This window comes from Eumetopias jubatus, unplaced genomic scaffold (assembly GCF_037043125.1).
Source record: "Eumetopias jubatus isolate StellerSeaLion01/CBP00866 unplaced genomic scaffold, mEumJub1_p1.0 scaffold_3, whole genome shotgun sequence".
Taxonomy (NCBI): Eukaryota; Metazoa; Chordata; class Mammalia; order Carnivora; family Otariidae; genus Eumetopias; species Eumetopias jubatus.
Genome location: NW_028274809.1, coordinates 53,759,074 through 53,777,764, shown reverse-complemented (window position 1 = coordinate 53,777,764; position 18,691 = coordinate 53,759,074). Strand labels below are relative to the sequence as shown.

Here is an 18,691-nt window from a genome sequence, read left to right as displayed (position 1 = left end):
ATTTCATTTCTGAATGGGAGGTCCCTATTAACACAAGCAAAACCTAGCCACTGAGGCACGGTACTTTTAAAAACTCTGCCGGGCGCCTGGGTGGCTCAGTTGGTTAAGTGACTGCCTTTGGCTCAGGTCATGATCCTGGAGTCCTGGGATCGAGTCCCACATCGGGCTCCCTCCTCGGCAGGGAGTCTGCTGCTCTCTCTCTGACCCTCTTCCATCTCGTGCTCTCTATCTCTTATTCTCTCTCTCTCAAATAAATAAATAAAATCTTTAAAAAAAAAAAACTCTGCCCCTCACGTTTTATCAGCATCAATTCTTTAAAACAAAACCCAACAAATTATATATATAATTATACATTGTATTTATATAATTTATATGATTTATAAATATAAACAGAATAAATGAATAGGCTAAGAAAGCTGCTATCTGGAGGACTTTTTTTTGTTATAAGATTTTGTTTATTTATCTGTCAGAAAGAGAGAGAGAGAGCACAAGCAGGGAAAGCGGCAGGCAGAGGGAGAAGCAGACTCCCTGCTGAGCAGGGAGCCCGATGTGGGACTCGATCCCAGGACCGTGGGATCATGACCTGAGCTGAAGGCAGCCGCTTAACCGACTGGGCCACTCAGGTGTCCCTATGTGGAGGGCTTTAAGAGAAATAGAGCAGATGTGTATGGGTGCAGGCAATGGTTGTCTATACAGGTGGGAGGAAGGAACGGTTCAGTTGATCTGCAGAATCAATACAGGTAGGTCGTCGTCAGATGTATGGGACCATGGTGATGTAGGAGGGTCAAATGTTGAAACAAGAATGTTCAAAGCTTTCCTTGAGATATCAGTTGGGGTAATGCACTACCAAATGCAATGTCTGAGAATTCAGGAAATACAGGACAAACTGATTTCTTTTTACACAGTATGCCGGTTAGAGTTTCAAATAATATGCTCAATGTGTTTGTTTGGTTTTGCTTTTTTGTTTTTACCTTCTAGATAATTTTTCAAGTGAAGTACCTCTGGATTTAAAGCAATGAATCCAGTTATAAACCTCAAGTTTCATGAAGGCACTACGGATGTCCCAGAATGAAAGGGAAAACAGTGTATTTGTTGTACTTCTGTGCCTGAGAAAGAGGAAGAAGGGGACGAAGAGAAGAGGTTGGAGAGTGCGGGGGCCGGAAGCAGGTAGAGAACAAAGGAAGGAGGAATGCAGTTGTTAGTAGAAGAGAACCTATTCTGACAAGCAAAGGGGAACACCGATAACTCATGGACAGGCTTTCTGGAGTTAAAAGCAAGCACTAGGCAGCCAGTAGCAAAAGTGGAATCCCCTGGAAGAATGAGATATGGCGACTCCTGAAGAGCTTGCTCCTTCAGAAAAAGAGAGTAGCTGCCCTTGCGGCTGAGTGCCTCTTCCGCTTGTGCTGCAGGGGACATCGGTTTCTGTTTGCTGGCGCTCAGGCCTTCCCTGGGAAGGTAGGGCAGCTGCTACAGGGACTTGCTAGCCCACGGCAGCTGGTGGAGAGGTGGAGTGAAGCCCGGTGGCCAAAGGGGATGGGGGCTTGGCTGAGAGCACACGGAAGGGGCATTTACGTGGGACCCAGAGCTGTGGCTTTCTCCCTAATCTCATGACTGCTGAAATCTCTGCTGGATGATGGAGGACGCCGGGGCTTCTAGCAGAACCCCCGTTAAAGCCTCTGAAGTGGCAGATGGTGGATGGGGGCAGTTTATTTATGCAAGACAGATAATTTATATCGCACTCTGTGAGCTGCTGAAGAAATCAGGAAATGGACATAAGATTAAAATAAAAGAGAGAGAGGTCGAAAGAACCAGGAGGGCGTACTTAAATAACCTTATCCAAAGGAAAATTGCTCAGAAGACAAGGATGCGGAAGGCCGAGGAAAGGCCGAGCCGGCATACCGGTCACACACCAAGTGCAGTCCTGGGGGAATTGAGGGGAACGCTGAATGACTGCACATCCTGAAATTTCAGACAGATTTACAGTCAAGAATAGGGGAGTCAGGTCACCGACCCGAATGTTCACACAAATGGCTGGTCAACCTGACATTTTTAACTTCTAAGCAAACCCTTAATTTCCTGTCCATTTGTACGTAGTCCAACTGAAATCAATGAGATGACATGAGGTCATTTGTTTAGGCCTTGAGACATGAGGAAATAGAACACAGCAAAAAGACCAGTGGGCTAAAATGAGAGGTAGAGCTATTTGGATAACCAACGTCCAAAAACCGAAACAAAGACAAAGAACAACACAACAGAATTAAAAGCCTAGAGAAACCACCACATAAGATAAAATAAAGAAATGCGAACTGTAAGTGATTCGAAGTTTATAGTGCTCTTCAAAGGTAATACTGTAAATTTGGAACATCAAATGGGTTAGCTCCAAATGAGTAATGAAAGCCTGTGGGGTCAGCAATTAGGGACACTGCATCTCATGCTTAATCAATTGTGGTATTAATGCTGAGTATCAAAATTTCAGGGTCAATTCCTAAATTAGAGTACATAAAACTTGATTAAAAAGATCATTATCCTCTTGTTTCGATTTGCCTACAAAGCATAAAGGACCCAGTAGTATATTAAGGGTATTTATGATTAACCGTGTTCTGAGATAATAATAATAAAAGGAGATCATCTCTATTTTTAAATCAAGTTGCCCTGATTTTGTGTAAGATCTGTTTAAGGATCAGTTTCCTTTATTCTTCTGCTACGATCATCCAAAGAACTGAAATTAATACGCAAATCAGAAAATATTTGGGATCTGCCAACTTTCAACCTAGCCAAAAAGAGAAACATTAGCCTCAAAAAATATTTTAGAAGTCTACGTTAGCTCTTGTTTCTGGTCTTTTCACATGAAACCTGAAAGCCCAGTAGTTTTGAGTCTTTTTTAAGGCCAAGTACAGAACAAGATATAGACCTATTTCCCTGGCAAGGCTTATCTCTAGAAATGCATTTCCCAGCTGAAGAGTAAAGATTCAGATTTAGGTTTATCAGTTTATGAGCCCACTATAGTTGCAGTGTACTCATTTGTTGGAGAAGAAAGGGGCATTCAGGCTTAGGACAACCTCACTCAGTGCTGAGCTTACGCCATTTAGGGAAAAAAAGGTGGCCAAGAAGAAACTAGGGATTTGGGTGCTGCACAAATTTGTGCAAATGTCTGGGACTCAGTTGGAAAGACATACTATTCCTGGACTGCAGTGCCTGCCCCTGGCAAAGTTAATAGTGTTAATTTGTAAAGGTTCATTTGGGAAATGTTTCTGATTAATGCTTGCTCATTTGCATAACAGTATATTGTGTAAATAAAACTGTAGCCTTTTGCTTTCCAACAGTGGAGTTCTACTGAGATGGTAAAAGCTGGACAAAGGGGGCTACGGGACACTTAAACTAGGTCACATTGAATTTTAATGCATGAAGCCAGCCCCGGTACATTTTACACGGCTAATGGAGAACTGCGGAACGCAGTCTGTTTACTGTGCAAATCTGCCTTCCAGATTTTTCAATAAACATATTTTCTACACTGAAGAGTGAAGCCAATTCAGTCTCAGGCTGATTTAGAAATGTTATTAAAGAAAATAAGGATGAGCATCTTCTTAATTCTTACATTAAAATGTAAATAGGGTAATTATAAAATAATAAACTCTCCCCCAAATAAAAAAATGCTCAGTTTCAGAGCTCAGCTGTGCAGATTATAGCACCATTACTAAACACTGAAAACATGTATATGTCACACTTGTGAATTTGCCATCCAGACTTTGTGGCTTTACTGCACAGAGTCTAAGCATGACTGAGAAATTTAATTTCTTTCTCCATTATCAACAGAAATTTTGAGCGGTGACAAGGAGGCTGGCGGTCACATGCTCACCTGTGTACATTTCTCCACGTCCCTGTTAGTAAATACAAAGAAAACCACTGACATCAAATGAAACTCAGGTCAAAGGTGAACCTACTCCTGAGCGATTCTGGGGCACAGACAGAAGGCCGGCACACCTCCCCATAACCCAACCCTGACACAAATGAAAAACAAAACTCTTGGTCATTCTTTTTGGGTCTTACTTATTCCACCTGTAAGGTGGAGGTAATAATACCTTGTCCTTCATTTATTTATTTATTTATAAATTTTTAACTTAAATTCAATTATTTATTTATTTTTAAATTTTTTAACTTAAATTCAATTAACATATAATGTATTGATGGTTTCAGAGGTAGAGGTCAGTGATTCATCCATCATATATAATACCCAGTGCTCATTACATCACGTTCCCTCTTTAATGTCCATCCCCCAGTTGCCCCAGCCCTCAAACTCCCTCCCCTCCAGGAACTCTCAGTTTGTTTCTTATGATGAAGAGTCTCTTATGGTTTGTCTCCTTCTCTGATTTCGTCTTGTTTTATTTTTTTCCTCTCTTCCCCTATGACCCTCTGTTTTGTTTCTTAAATTCCACATACGAGTGAGATCATATGATACTTGTCTTTCTCTGATGGACTTATTTTGCTTAGCATAATACCCTCTAGTTCCATCTGTTGCAAATGGCAAGATTTCATTTTTTTGATGGCTGAGTAGTATTCTAGTGTGTGTGTGTGTGTGTGTGTGTGTGTGTGTGTGTGTGTGTGTATACCACATCTTCTTTATCCATTCATTTGTCAATGGACATCTGGGTTCTTTCTCTGGTTTGGCTATTGTGGACATTGCTGCTATAAACACTGGGGTGCAGGTGCCCCTTTGGATCACTACATTTGTATCTTTGGGTAAATACCTAGTAGGGCAATTGCTGTATACCCTGTCCTTTTTTTTTTTTAATTAATTAATTTTTTTTGATGTAGTGTTCCTTATTTTTTTTATTTTTTGTTTTTAAAGATTTTATTTATCTATTTGAGAGAGAGAATGAGAGAGAGAGAGAGCACATGAGAGGGGGGAGGGTCAGAGGGAGAAGCAGACTCCCCGCTGAGCAGGGAGCCCGATGCAGGACTCGATCCTGGGACTCCAGGATCATGACCTGAGCCGAAGGCAGTCGCTTAACCAACTGAGCCACCCAGGTGCCCAATGTAGTGTTCCTTCTAACAGAAATGCCATGGAAATGATTTAATCATAGAGCTGGAATGGTCCTCTCAAAGATCATGTAGTCTATTTTAGGTTATAACAGAAGAGGAAACTGAGGCCCACGGTGGTGAAGTGATTTATCAAGTTCAAAATTAGTATTTAAATCACCTTCAGGGACTCTTAATCCAAGATTCTATACTGCATGGCTTCTCAATGTATGGACTCATAAAAATATAGAGCAGAAGACTTGCTATATGACTGTAGAAATTTGGATAAAAACTATGCAAAACTATTAAATATACTTGGATCTATTCTAGCATTTATTATTCTGTCTTTTCTTGTAAAAGTTCTTTAATTATTATACCTTAAATTGAGTAGTAATATTGTAGCTCAATTTAGTTAGTATGTATGTCTCTACCATTAATTAGTCTTCTACTTACAAAATATTTCATGGCTCCTATCATGCTGATTTTTTTTTCTAGTCAGGGTTACTGAGGTATACTTTATGTAAGTAAAATTCCTTTTGAGGTATTTAGTTGTATGAATTTTGAAAAACAAAAACAGTTGTGTCACCACCACAAAAATGAAGATATAGAATATTTTCATCGCTTGAAAAAGCTCCCTCATACCCCTTACGCCCTTTGTAGTTGATTCCCTAACTTCACCCTCAGGCCTTGTTCACTACTGATCTGATTTCTGCTTCCATAGTTTTGTCTTTTGCAGAAAGTTATATAAGCAAAATCATATAGTACATAGTCTTTGCGTCCAATTTCTTTCATTTAGCATACTGTCTTTGAGATTCTCCCATTGTGTAGGATGTTATCAGTACATTATTTCTTTTATTGCTAAGCAGTATTCCATTGTATGACTATATTTTGTTTGTTGATCCACTCATCAGTTGATAGACATTTGGGTCAATTCCAGTTTGAGGCAATTATGCATAAAGCAGTAGCTTTATAAGTGACACGTATGTACAAATATAAGTTTTCATTTCTCCTAGATAAATACCTAAAAGCTGGATTGCTGGGTTGTATGGAAAATGTATCTAAACTTCCTAAAAATTTCTTACAAATAACTATTAAACCATTTTCCAAAGTCCCTGCACCATTTTGTATTTGTACCAACAACAAATGAGAGTTCCAGTTGCCCTTCATCCTTGTCACTTGGTATTAGCAATTTGTTTAATTTCCATCATTTTAATAGGTGGAGGGGTATCTAATTGTGGCCTGCACTTCCTTAATGGCTAATGATATTGAACACTGTTTTGCATATTTATTTGTCATTCATTTTTCTTCTTTGGTAAAATGCCTCTTCAAATCATTTGCCCACTTATTATTAATTATTGAGTTGTAAGTTATTTAAATATTTTGTATATAAGACATATGTTTTATATTATTTTCTCCTAGTCTGTAACTTTTCTTTTCATTTTCTTAACAGTATAACAGTGTCATTTGAAGAGAAGTTTTTAATTTTGATGATGTCTAATATATCAATATTTTTATAGTTCATACTTTTAAAAAAGATTTTAATTAATTAATTAATCAATTAATTAATTAATTTGAGGGGGTGGGGAAGAGGGACAGGCAGACTCCACATTGAGCCAGAGCCCAATGTGGGGCTCGATCCCATGACCCTGGGTCATGACCTGAGCCAAAATCTAGAGTTGGATGCTTAACAGACTGAGCCACCCAGGTGCCCCTATAGTTCATACTTTTTGTTTCCTAAGAAATCTTTTGCCTAATTCAAGGTCACATAGAGTTCTTCCTGTGTTTTCTTCTTGAAGTTTTTTACTTTTCAGTTTATAGTTATATATATAATCCATTTGAGGGGCGCCTGGGTGGCTCAGATGGTTAAGTGTCTGCCTTCGGGTCAGGTCATGATCTCAGGGCCCTGGGATCGAGCCCAGCCCTGAGCCCCCTGCTTGGCGGAGAGCCTGCTTCTCCCTCTCCCTCTACTGTTCCCCCTGCTTCTCCTCTCTTGCTCTCTCTGTCAAATAAATAAAATCTTAAAAAAAAATAATCCATTTGAGTTAATTTTGGAATTTTGTGTGAAACAGCCGTCAAGGTACTTTTTCTAAATTTACATGTGGTTATCCAATTACACTTATTTGTTGCAAAGATTAACCTTTCTCCATTGAATTGTCACTGCAACTTTGCTGTAGATCGACTGACCATATAGCTTTAGGTCTATTTCTGGACTCTATTCTGTTCCACTGATCAACGTATCTACTATTCTTTCACCAATATTACAGTCTTGATCGCTGTAGTTTTTAAGGTAATTATTGAAATCAAGGAGTAAGGTCCTTAAAATTTGTTCTTTAAAAAAAAAAGCTTTGGCTAGTCTAGGGTTTTTCTTTTCTATGTAATTTAATAAATAGCTTGGCATTTTCTACAAAAATGCTTTCTGGGATTTTGATTGGAATTGTGCAGGGTCTGTAGATGAATCTGGGGACAGCTGGCAATGTTGAGACTTTGAATGAATTGATACCATATATTTCTCAGTTTTTTAAGGAACACTTTAATTCTTGAATAGGGAGTTTAGAAAGATTTTATCAAGTGCCAAAAAAATTCACTGGACTTTTGATGGAAATTGCATTAAATATACTTCTACAAATCATGTTAAACATGATAAAAACACTCTTTTCCAATGACTATAATTTTTATTATGTTTCCTATGTAGAACTATCAAAACATTTACTGATATATGCAAACAGGAGTGTTTATTGTTTTAGTATTTGCAAAAAAACATGAGTCCTGGAACATGTTCTTTGGAAGATGGCTTCTGAGGTGGAGTAACTCAGGAAATAACACATACAATATATAGCTCCAGATTCAGATTTGCATCGGTCATTGGCTTTACTTGGTAATTGAGTATTACAAACATTCTAATATTATTTATTTTAATTTCATGTTATCTTACTCCTACATTTAAAACTCTACTTTAATAAATGATTTATACCCTTTTCTTGTTATCTTTTTTAGCATGATGGTTATGCTGGCCAGATAAAATAATTTGTAAGAGTTTCCCTGCATTTCCATGTTCTGGGGAAATATAAATTGTGTAATAAATTATTCCCTCAGGTATTTAATATGATTTGGCATACACACATGAAATGTGACACTTGTTATAAAGAGAAATAGCAATAGTTTTCTTCAGCATTCATTGCATTTTAAACTTTTAAAAAATATTTCCTGCTATTTAGCAATTTTTGAAAAGTAAATATCATTGGCAAGATTAAGCATAAAATGATATGGGTGAGATTGATTACATAGAGGAATTCTTGATTTTTGATATTAGCCACTCTATTGCTCAAGTTTCTAATGCTGAATCTGAATCCCTGGAAAATCTGGCACACTGAAGTAAGTCGGCCACCAATGGGAGTGGCTGCTGGAGGCTATGTAAATATGAAGAGATGTACATATTCAGAACAATCAGACTTTCAGCTTGACAGACTACAGAGAGCAATGGAAAAGGTGATACTCACATCCGAATTAAAGCGAAGCTGACAGACATTACAAGAAATAACTTGTTTCTTCTTTGGGGGAATGGATACTCCAAAAGTGTGGTTAATGACTGCTTTTTGCACAGGATCCATCTGAAGAGCAAATGATAAAATAGTCAGTGTACAGCTTCAAAGGATAGACAGTAGGATGAGCACGTAAAAGTAGCTGTATTATTCCTTAAGGTTTTAAATTTTAGCTCCCAAAGAGGGATAATAAAGAATCTTATTCAATAATGAGGTATTTGTTTCCAGGAATTAAAAACAAGAACAAAAAACTGGTTTGAAATACACCGCCCCCCCCGCCAAATCACAGGAGAATCACATCATCTCAAGAAATCTTATACCTATATAAGGAACCTTGAAAAAACCTGAAAGAATCATAAAACAAGAAAACTTAAAATCCAAAGGTCAGGGTGCAAATTCACTTGTTAATGTTTTCCCTATATGAGGTGATGATATGTAAGATGGTCTGAAATAACCTATGACAGTTATTACACATATATTTCAGTTTCTCAATTTTTGATTTATGGCAAAGTTATAAATGACAGGCTCATATCACAACATAGAAACTACTGATCTTTATTTTAAAATAATTTATTATGTTTCATGCACTATAAATTGAAATCCATCTTACTTGAAATGCATGTCACAATTGTACACTCAAAAACCCATAGCAGATTGATTAACATGCAACCTTTGTCTAGATATTGAGCAAGTAAAGTTTTGACTTTTTGTTGTCTGATTGCTGAGGCTAGACTTCTAGTACTATGTTGAACAACAGTGGTGAGAGTGGGCATCCCTGTCGTGTTCCTGACCTTAGGGGAAAAGCTCTCAGTTTTTCCCACAGAGAATATTTGCTGTGGGCTTTTCATAGATGGCTTTTAAGATATTGAAGTATGCTCCCTTTATCCCTACACTGTGGAGAGTTTTAATCAAGAAAAGATTTTAGCCACTCTATTGCTCACTCTATTGTGTTTTGTCAAATGCTTTTTCTGCAACAATTGAGAGGATCATATGGTTCTTATCCTTTCTTTTATAATCAGACAACAGAAAGAAATAAAAGGCATTCAAATTGGCAAAGAAGAAGTCAAACTCTCATTCTTCGCAGATGACATAATACTCTATGTGGAAAACCCAAAAGACTCCACCCCAAAATTGCTAGAACTCACACAGCAATTCAGCAACACGGCAGGATATAAAATCAATGCACAGAAATCAGTTGCATTACTATACACTAACAATGAGACAGAAGACAGAGAAATTAAGGAGCTGATCCCATTTACAATTGCACCAAAACCCAGAGGATACCTAGGAATAAACCTAACCAAAGACGTAAAGGATGTATACTCTAAAAACTACAGAACATTTATGAAAGAAATTGAGGAAGACACAAAGAAATGGAAAAATATTCCATGCTCATGGATTGGAAGAATAAATATTGTTAAAATGTTTATGCTACCCAGAGCAATCTACACATTTAATGTAATCCCTATTAAAATACCTTTGACATTTTTCTCAGAGCTGGAACAAATAATCCTAAAATTTGTTTGGAACCAGAAAAGACACCGAATAGCCAGAGGAATGTTGAAAACGAAAACCAAAGGGGGTGGCATCACAATGCCAGACTTCAAGGTATATTACAAAGCTGTAATCATCAAGTCAGCATGGTACTGGCACAAAAACAGACACATAGATCAATGGAACAGAATAGAGAACCCAGAAATGGCTCCTCAACTCTACGGTCAACTAAGCTTCGACAAAGCAGGAAAGAATATCCAATGGAAAAAGGACAGTCTCTTCAACAAATGGTGTTGGGAAAATTGGACAGCCACATGCAGAAGAATGAAACTAGACCATTTCCTTACACCACACATAAAAATAGACTCAAAATGGAGGAAAGACCTAAACGTGAGACAGGAATCTATCAAAATCCTAGAGAAGAACACAGGCAGCAACCTCTTTGACCTTAGCCGCAGCAACTTCTTGCTAGACATGTCTACAAAGGCAAGGGAAACAAAAGCAAAAATGAACTATTGGGACTCCATCAAGATAAAAAGCTTTTGCACAGCAAAGGAAACAGTTGACAAAAGTAAAAGACAACCTACGGAATGGGAGAAGATATATGCAAATGACATATCAGATAAAGGGCTAGAATCCAAGATCTATAAAGAACTTATCAAAGTCAACACCAGAAAAACAAAGAATCCAGTCAAGTAATGGGCAGAAAACATGAACAGACATTTGTCCAAAGAAGACATCCAAATGGCCAACAGACACATGAAAAAATGCTCCACGTCACTTGCCATCAGGGAAATACAACAAAACCACAATGAGATACCACCTCGCACCAGTCAGAATGGCTAAAATTATCAAGTCGGGAAACAACAAATGTTGATGAGGATGCAGAGAAAGGGGAACCCTTTTATACTGTTGGTGGGAATGTAAACTGGTGCAGTCACTCTGGAAAACTGTATGGAGATTACTCAAGAAGTTAAAAATAGAGCTATCCTACGACCCAGGAATTGCACTACTAGGTATTTACCCAATGGAAAAAAATGTAGTGATCTCAAGGGGCACCTGCACCCCAATATCCATAGCAACAATGTCCACAACAGCCAAACTGTGGAAAGAGCTGAGATGTACATCAACAGAGGACTGGATAAAGAAGATGTGGGGTATATACATATATATATATATATATATATATATATATATAAAGAATATGTGATAAAGATGTATATATATAGATAAATAGATAGATAGATAGATAGATAGATAGATAGATAGATAGCCATCAAAAAGGATGAATACTTACCATTTACATTGATGTGGATGGAACTGGAGGGTATTATGCTGAGTGAAATAAGTCCATCAGAGAAAGACAATTATCATATGATCTCACTCATATGTGGAATATAAGAAATAGTACAGAGGATCACAGGGGAAGGGAGGGAAAACTGAGTGGGAAGTCATCAGAGAGGGAAAAACTATGAGAGACTCAACTCTAGGAAGCAAACTGAGAATTGCTGGATGGGAGGTGGGTGGAGGGATGGGGTAACTGGGTGATGGGCATTAAGAAGGGCACGTGATGTGAGCAGCTCTGGTTGTTATATGCAACTGATGAATTATTGACACTACATCTGAAACTGATGTTGGCTAATTGAATCTAAATTTAAAAAAAGAGTAAAGTTTTGCGGTGCCTGGGTGGCTCAGTCATTAAGCGTCTGCCTTTGGCTCAGGTCATGATCCCAGGATCCTGGGATCGAGCCCCACATTGGGCTCCCTGCTCAGCGCGAAGCCTGCTTCTCCCTCTCCCACTCCCCCTGCTTGTGTTCTCTCTCTCACTGTCTCTCTCTCTGTGTCAAATAAATAAATAAAATCTTTAAAAAATTTTAAAAAGTAAAGTTTTAACTTATAACCTATGACTTTCCTTCCTTTGGTTTGCATGTTCCATACATATTCAGAAAAATATATGGTGATGAAAGTACTCAACCATAGAAAAACTATGGCATAACGCCATGAAAATACTTGGGTAAGAAAGAACACTATCTGCAGAGCCTATAATAAGAGAGACAGAGCAGTGATTCTCTTTCATACTCCAGATAATCTCCAGCATTAACATCAGACAACTGGCAGTTCCAAAAACAATGTGAATGATGAACAAAGCATTACTTATAAACACATAAGCATGAACAAGGACAGATCCGCTGAAACCATCAGGAGATCTTCTGCGGTTAGAGTTTGGATTGGATTAGTTGATGATATTTGGTAGAGAGGACAAATGAATACTATCCTTGATCAGGAGTATAAATTAACAAAATATAAAATTAGCAATTAGAAGAATTTAAGTATATTAGAAAAGAGTGTGGATGACAGAATTACTGATTAGTAGTATAGCCTATTTTTTTGCTATGAGTTTAAGAGAGATGACAGGACAATGTACTCCCACTACACAGGACAAAAATTTGAAGAGGGGAATGTTCTGGAGTGACAGAACTATATCCTGACGGTAGTGGTTGTTACACAAATTTACACATGTTAAAATTTTTAGAACTATATATACTCCCAAAAAGTCAATTTTATATGTGATAATTTAAAACATAAAAAAGAAAAAAATTGTTAAGAGTATTATTTTTAACTATTAAATGTAAAAATATCCTTACTGGAAAATCTGGGGATTTCTTTTGTTCAAGGTCATAATTGATGTATTAAGTGTACTTAATGAGAATTTAAAAAACCCTCTATGGGCAAAGAAAATCTCAAAAGTTCAGAAAATAAAACTTTAGTTCACTTTTTTAGTTTACTCACAAATGGATACACTTAAGTCTCATTCACCCCTTTGTAAAACATGAAACTATCCTTTCTGATTGTTACTAGAGATGGCAAAGCAGTTTGAACGGGATTAAAAATAAAATAGGCTAACTATATTGGCAGGATGAAAAAAAGTACATTGTTTTTTAAAGTTAAAAATTGAGAGCATTTTATTGAGATATTTTCTGTTCTCAGGCTCTGAAAAATACTTACTGGTTATGCATGAACTACATGGATAAAACTATCTCAATATTTCCCAAACACCAGTTTTCTGCATGCTGCTTTCATTACTTTTGCCATAGCCATGTATTATGTTATTATTATTTACTTATTTTTTTCTTTAAATCAAACTAAAATTGACTTTTTAAAAACAGGGTAATAACATTCATGAAATCATAGGTTTAATGTCTTCTTTTCTATTACTCATTTTAAAAAGATTGAAAATTAACATGAAAATTTAAAACTTTCATTATCTAAAATAAATGCATATATTCTTATTCCCATACCACAGTATAGGAACATAGGCAAAAGGCACATCTAAAATAGTCTAGTTCCAAGTTTTTAGTAAACCAAGACATCTGCTGACAGCTCCAATATGACCTAGAATATAAACATCCCTCTTACGTTTTTAAAATTGTTAGCTGACTATATAATTTCTTAAATAACTCCGAATACAGCTTTTTTCTACTTAAATCTCACATCTGCACCACATCAGCCTGAAAATATCCCCTAGTGTTCCCAAGGCTGGGAGCAATCTGTCCTCAAAGGTGAATTGTGGATGAGCACTCCAGATACAAAGACAGGCCAAGTTCCCAGCCATCTTCTCTCCGAAAAGTAAACTGAGGAGGTTCCTTCAAGAAACTCTTACCAGAATTGGCTTCTCTACTTTATATACACAATCTTATTCATCCTTATAAAATCAACTAAATAAACACAGCCCTTTCACCCCATTCCTTGTCACCTGTTATTAACTCTTGCTGCCTTTTATCCTTTGAACAACTTACTCCTAATCATGTAAAAATTTTATCCCCTATGTTTCTCACTTGGAATAGATTTTCTCTATTTTCCATTTGATTCTTTTTTTTTCTTTACAGCTATTTCAGGAAAAGATCCACTCCCCCCCCAACTAAACCTCTTTTGTCTTTCTTTGCTGTTTATCACAGTATTCTATAATTACATTTCTTATTAAAATGTCATTTTGGGGAACCCGATTTAGTTTTAAAGAAAGCTTTAAATTGTCTAAAAAAGATTGTTCCACTTGCCAATTCAGCTGATACCTTGAAACAGATACCATCTAGCTGATATTTGGAGTGTTTACCATTTAACACAGTAACTACAGGTACCTGAGTCATTTCAGTGGGATCCAGACATGGACGAATATAGAGAAGGTTTTCAGAGCTCTCCCTCTTCCTTTTCAAAGTATTAAGTGAGGGACGCCTGGGTGGCTCAGTCAGTTAAGCGGTTAAGTGTCTGCCTTCAGCTCAGGTCATGATTCCAGGGTCCTGGGATGGAGCCCTGCTTTTGGCTCCCTGCTCAGTGGGGAGCCTGCTTCTCCCTCTCCTTCCCGCTCCTGCACTCTCTCCCTCTTTCTCACCCTCTCTCTCTAGCTATCTGTCTCCCTCTCTCAAATAAATAGATAAAATCTTAAAAAAAAAGTGTTAAGTGATAAAATCCTGAATACTTTTCTTAGCAGTCCTACAATACTCAACAAGTTAGATGAAAATAATAATTATGATGTTAATTTCTATTAACATTTTTTTCTTCTACTAATGCATGTCAGTCCTCTGTAATTATGAGATACATAGAACTAAGTCAACAGTAATTCTTTTATTCAATCACCAGTTTTTAGGGTGAATAAAACATTCAGGGTGAATAAAAACATTCTCATAAATCCTAAAATGTGATCTTTGCAAGTGGTTCAATTTAGTACGGTCAAGACTATATATACATATCATAATAATCTCATATGGAGAATACTCAGGAAAATTATTGGAGATATTGCAATTAATGACAGTAAGAGTTTTCTTGGCTGTCTCCTAGACATTTGATTATTAAAAATAAACAAGTGTTTTCAAACCTCTCTATTAAAATGTTTGTATCACTTTTAAATGAACAAGTACCTTGTAAATACTCATATTAAATTAGCTCATGTTCATTCAGATTGCACAAGAAAGCTATCTATGGATTGAGAAAATTGTGATTCATTGGTAAATAATGCTAGAGAAGTGTTTTTGTTGTTGTTGTTGTTTTCTTTTTAAGGAAAAAAAGAAAACCCCACATAGTTCTAGCTACCAATATTCCTTACCTGGCAGAATTTATTGGTCCCAAATAAGCCTCTTCTTTTCTAAAAAAGTAAAAGTTAGAAGTGGTCATCTGGAATTTTGAGGCTAGCAAGCACATTTACACGAAAGTTTTAAAAATTCATTTTCCTTGTTCATCTCTGATTAAAAAGCCTGCAATGCTTACTGACTAAAAAGCAGTAAGAGTTAACATTTGCCACTTTTTCTAATGAAAATCATGTAGAAATGGAAAGCAAAACCTATTAGTGCAATTAACTGAGAGGTAATAAAAATGAAAGATGGGCTTGTGGCTATTACCAGGAATTGAGGAGATAATTGGAGGCTATGTATGGACAAATTAACTATTATATTATAGTACTTATAAATGAATTAATGAAGCTGGCCTTATCACACCATCTATTATATTTTCAATATCAGAATAAGAACAAACAGGTATCCTTGGTGTAGTCACCGAGATTATGGAACCACAAATCTGTGTGAATTTTTAAAAGTGTTATTGAGCATACCCGAAAGTAATTTACATCTTCACAGTGTAAGCAATCATATAAAAATACACAGCTGCAAATAAAACTTAGCCACAGGCGAAAGCAACACCGCGGCACCCCACTAAATGAGCAATGCTATGGGTGGGGAGAGAAACCAATGCAGGAGCTCCAGCATCAAAAGGCTTCAGACTAGATGATATTTAGGTTCGAGGCGAAGAACTTAGAAATACAAACTTCCTACTATCTCAATAATTTTCAAGAGGCCTGGGATTTGATTTATATCCTTGTCAGCGTCTTAAATTGATTTCACTAGCCATCCAGTGTGACTGGGTATTGGAGTAAAGGGAGCACCACCCAATTAGAAAACAAAATGAGACTGCTCCAGAATGATAATACAAGGTTTTCCTCTCTGGGGTTAAATGGCTAGGGCTCTGCACTATTCTTAAAGACAGAGAAATATCATCTATTTTAACTGATGTACTGAAAGGCATTTGGTAAGCACTTGTGATACAATAAACAGGCGACACTAGCTTTTCTATTAAACAGAAGTAGAAACCAGGTTTTTGACTTTTAAAGTTTAAAAGTCCATCCATCCCACAAACATTTCTGGAGGCCTAATATGTCAGATACTGTTCCAGACTAGATGGTGTAGGATGAGTCCAACATAAGGACATATTTATAATTGTAAAAGTTAAATGAAAATCCGACAATATAAACTGTATTTAACTGAGGCTGGGAAAAGAAGTGACCTTTAAGCAAAATAAGGAGGCCTGAGAAAGCACCTAAAAGTCTGTCTCTTTTGCCCCACCTCTACTTTCGGCTTTTCCTCCGTTTTCTGATTTTCTCACATGTTAAGCACCCAGGACCCTCCCTTTACCAGTGACGTCAATGTGTTAGCCTCCCGGGGGGGAGGGGGGGCGGTTTGGCCTTTCAATTACTTTTTTAGCTATGGAATAACAATAATAAACATCATAATATGAGCAGCTTAGATTTACAGAGCTCTTACCGTGTGCCAGGAATTATACTAAGGGATTATTTTGCGTAGTCTCTACCATCACCCGAGGCAGATATGATTCTTATCCTCCTTTACAAATGAGGACTCCAAGGCTTTGAGAGGTTTAATAGCTTGTCACCCCTGAGTCCGAAGGTCTGAAACCAGGATTCAAACTCAGGTAGGAGTCTCTCCCCACCCTGTTCCTTGTAAACGGACCACTGAGCAGGGCTGACGGGTAGTGCCTGTGGCGCTGCTGACCGGGGTGAGATCTGAAGAAAGGATGGGGGTTCCTAGCACCTCTGCAGCCTGGAGGGCAGCTGCCTAGTCCAACTACACATAAGGCCCATTTGACACTGAAGTAAGTTTCCCGGAGAGGTGAGTCTAGGTTTTTCTCTTTCTGATCCATGTCTGTCACTCTTAGAATAAGCTCGTTGCTTCTTGGGCAACTTCAGGAGAGCCAGAAATAAATATTGGGGCTGTCCTGTCTTCTCTCTCTGTTGTAACGGTTGGGCTTGCGCACAGAATATGATGCTTAAGAGCGGGACTACTCAGAGGTCACACACAACCGGGGACGGTCATCACTTACACCTGCCCTTGATTTACTGCAAAGAGGACCTCAACGATCAAACCCTTGTGACTCAGGGCTATCTGGAAGCTTGGAAAAGCATCGCTTTTTTTAAAAGTGTAATATTACCAAATTACAGTAGTACAAGAAGAATGATGATTTTTCATCCCTTCCTTTTTCAATATCAGATTTATGGAAAAGAATGTGACAACAGGGTCTCATTAAAACTTCAAATATTCACAAAGTGACACATTTAAAAGTGATAGCTACATCACTGAAGAGTAATATCTTTTTGAGTTACTTCAAAAAAAGGTTTTGCCTTTTATATTTAAATGCTCTGACCACATGCCTTAATATTATTGTTTTACTTTTTCCAAATCCTCAAAAACTTAAATAGAAACGAAACAGACACAGCTTTCACAAAGACCCATTTCTTTTCACAAAGATCCAGAGATAGAAACAACTGCATATTATTGGCAACAGCACCTCAACCACACAGTTTTGGATTTCACATCAGAAGGCTCAATGAAAGTAAACTGCATGGAACGTTACACTGGAATCGCACGCTACCGCGAGACCTCAGTTTTTGCATCTGGAATGTGGACAAGCACAGACTTGCCATGCTGATGCGGCTTCTCCTACCCAGAGCACCCTGACAGGGGTCCACATGGATGCCATCATTGTCACTGAAAGGAAGACAAATGGCATGCCACTCTCTCCACAGACCGTTGATTCAGCCGGGAGCCATATGTCTGGAAAGGTGCTCCTCCCACAATCTCCAGCTCTTTGCTAGAACCACACATGGGCAGTGCCTTGCTTAATCAAATCAGCTGTGCCAGCGGCAATGGGATACCTCTTCTTCACTAGGAGGTGAATCAGTCGTTCAGAACTGGTATAAAGGCTGAAGTAAAACAACACACGCTTAAGGAAATAATAGGCAATAGGGCCACATTATACCTTTATCTCTGACCCAATAAGGCTATCACCATTACTACTACTATTTTATCAAAATATGGTAGGGCTGTTAAGTATTTTGAGGCTGGTTAACAATCAGCAGCATGCGATTGCTGCAGAAATGAAATGGGATCCCAGAATCTCTTTCCAGAGTCTTCCTAGTGGTGGTCCGTAGTCTCTATAGAAAATATGAGTGGAATCAGCCCTGAGGTTTGAAGCAGCCAATCAGAGGAGAGCACAGATTAGCCTTTCATCCACTCCCTTTTTTTTGTTTAAATAAATTTAGAAGGCTCGGTATCTTTCACTCAAATTCCATATTGTCAGACCCTCTTTGAAAAGTTCTGAGATTCACCAAACAAGATTGTATACTCCATTGACAAAAAGGATGACTAAGTAAGGAAAAACACCCGGTGATCTATTTTGAAGATCTGTTTGGAAAGAAAAACTGAACTGCATTTTCCAGTGGTTTTTGGAGAAATTCCATCTTAAAGAAACATAGAATGCTAAGAGATGTGTGTTTCTGCCATAAAGTATCATCCCCTTTCTAGATC

The 18,691-nt window shown here is 37.7% G+C and overlaps 1 protein-coding gene across 4 annotated transcripts in view; it reads right to left on the bottom strand.

The window, feature by feature from the left end:
- ZNF385B (zinc finger protein 385B) overlaps positions 1-18,691 on the bottom strand; it is a 302,554-nt gene that overhangs the window by 49,226 nt on the left and 234,637 nt on the right. For 3 of the 4 annotated variants that reach the window (XM_028125130.2, XM_028125142.2, XM_028125151.2), the window contains one exon: positions 8,514-8,624. In XM_028125130.2, coding sequence (XP_027980931.1) covers positions 8,514-8,624 — 111 coding nt within the window. Of the gene's footprint in view, positions 1-8,513; positions 8,625-15,147; positions 15,187-18,691 lie in introns of all 4 variants that reach the window. The other variant, XM_028125138.2, reaches the window with a different exon arrangement.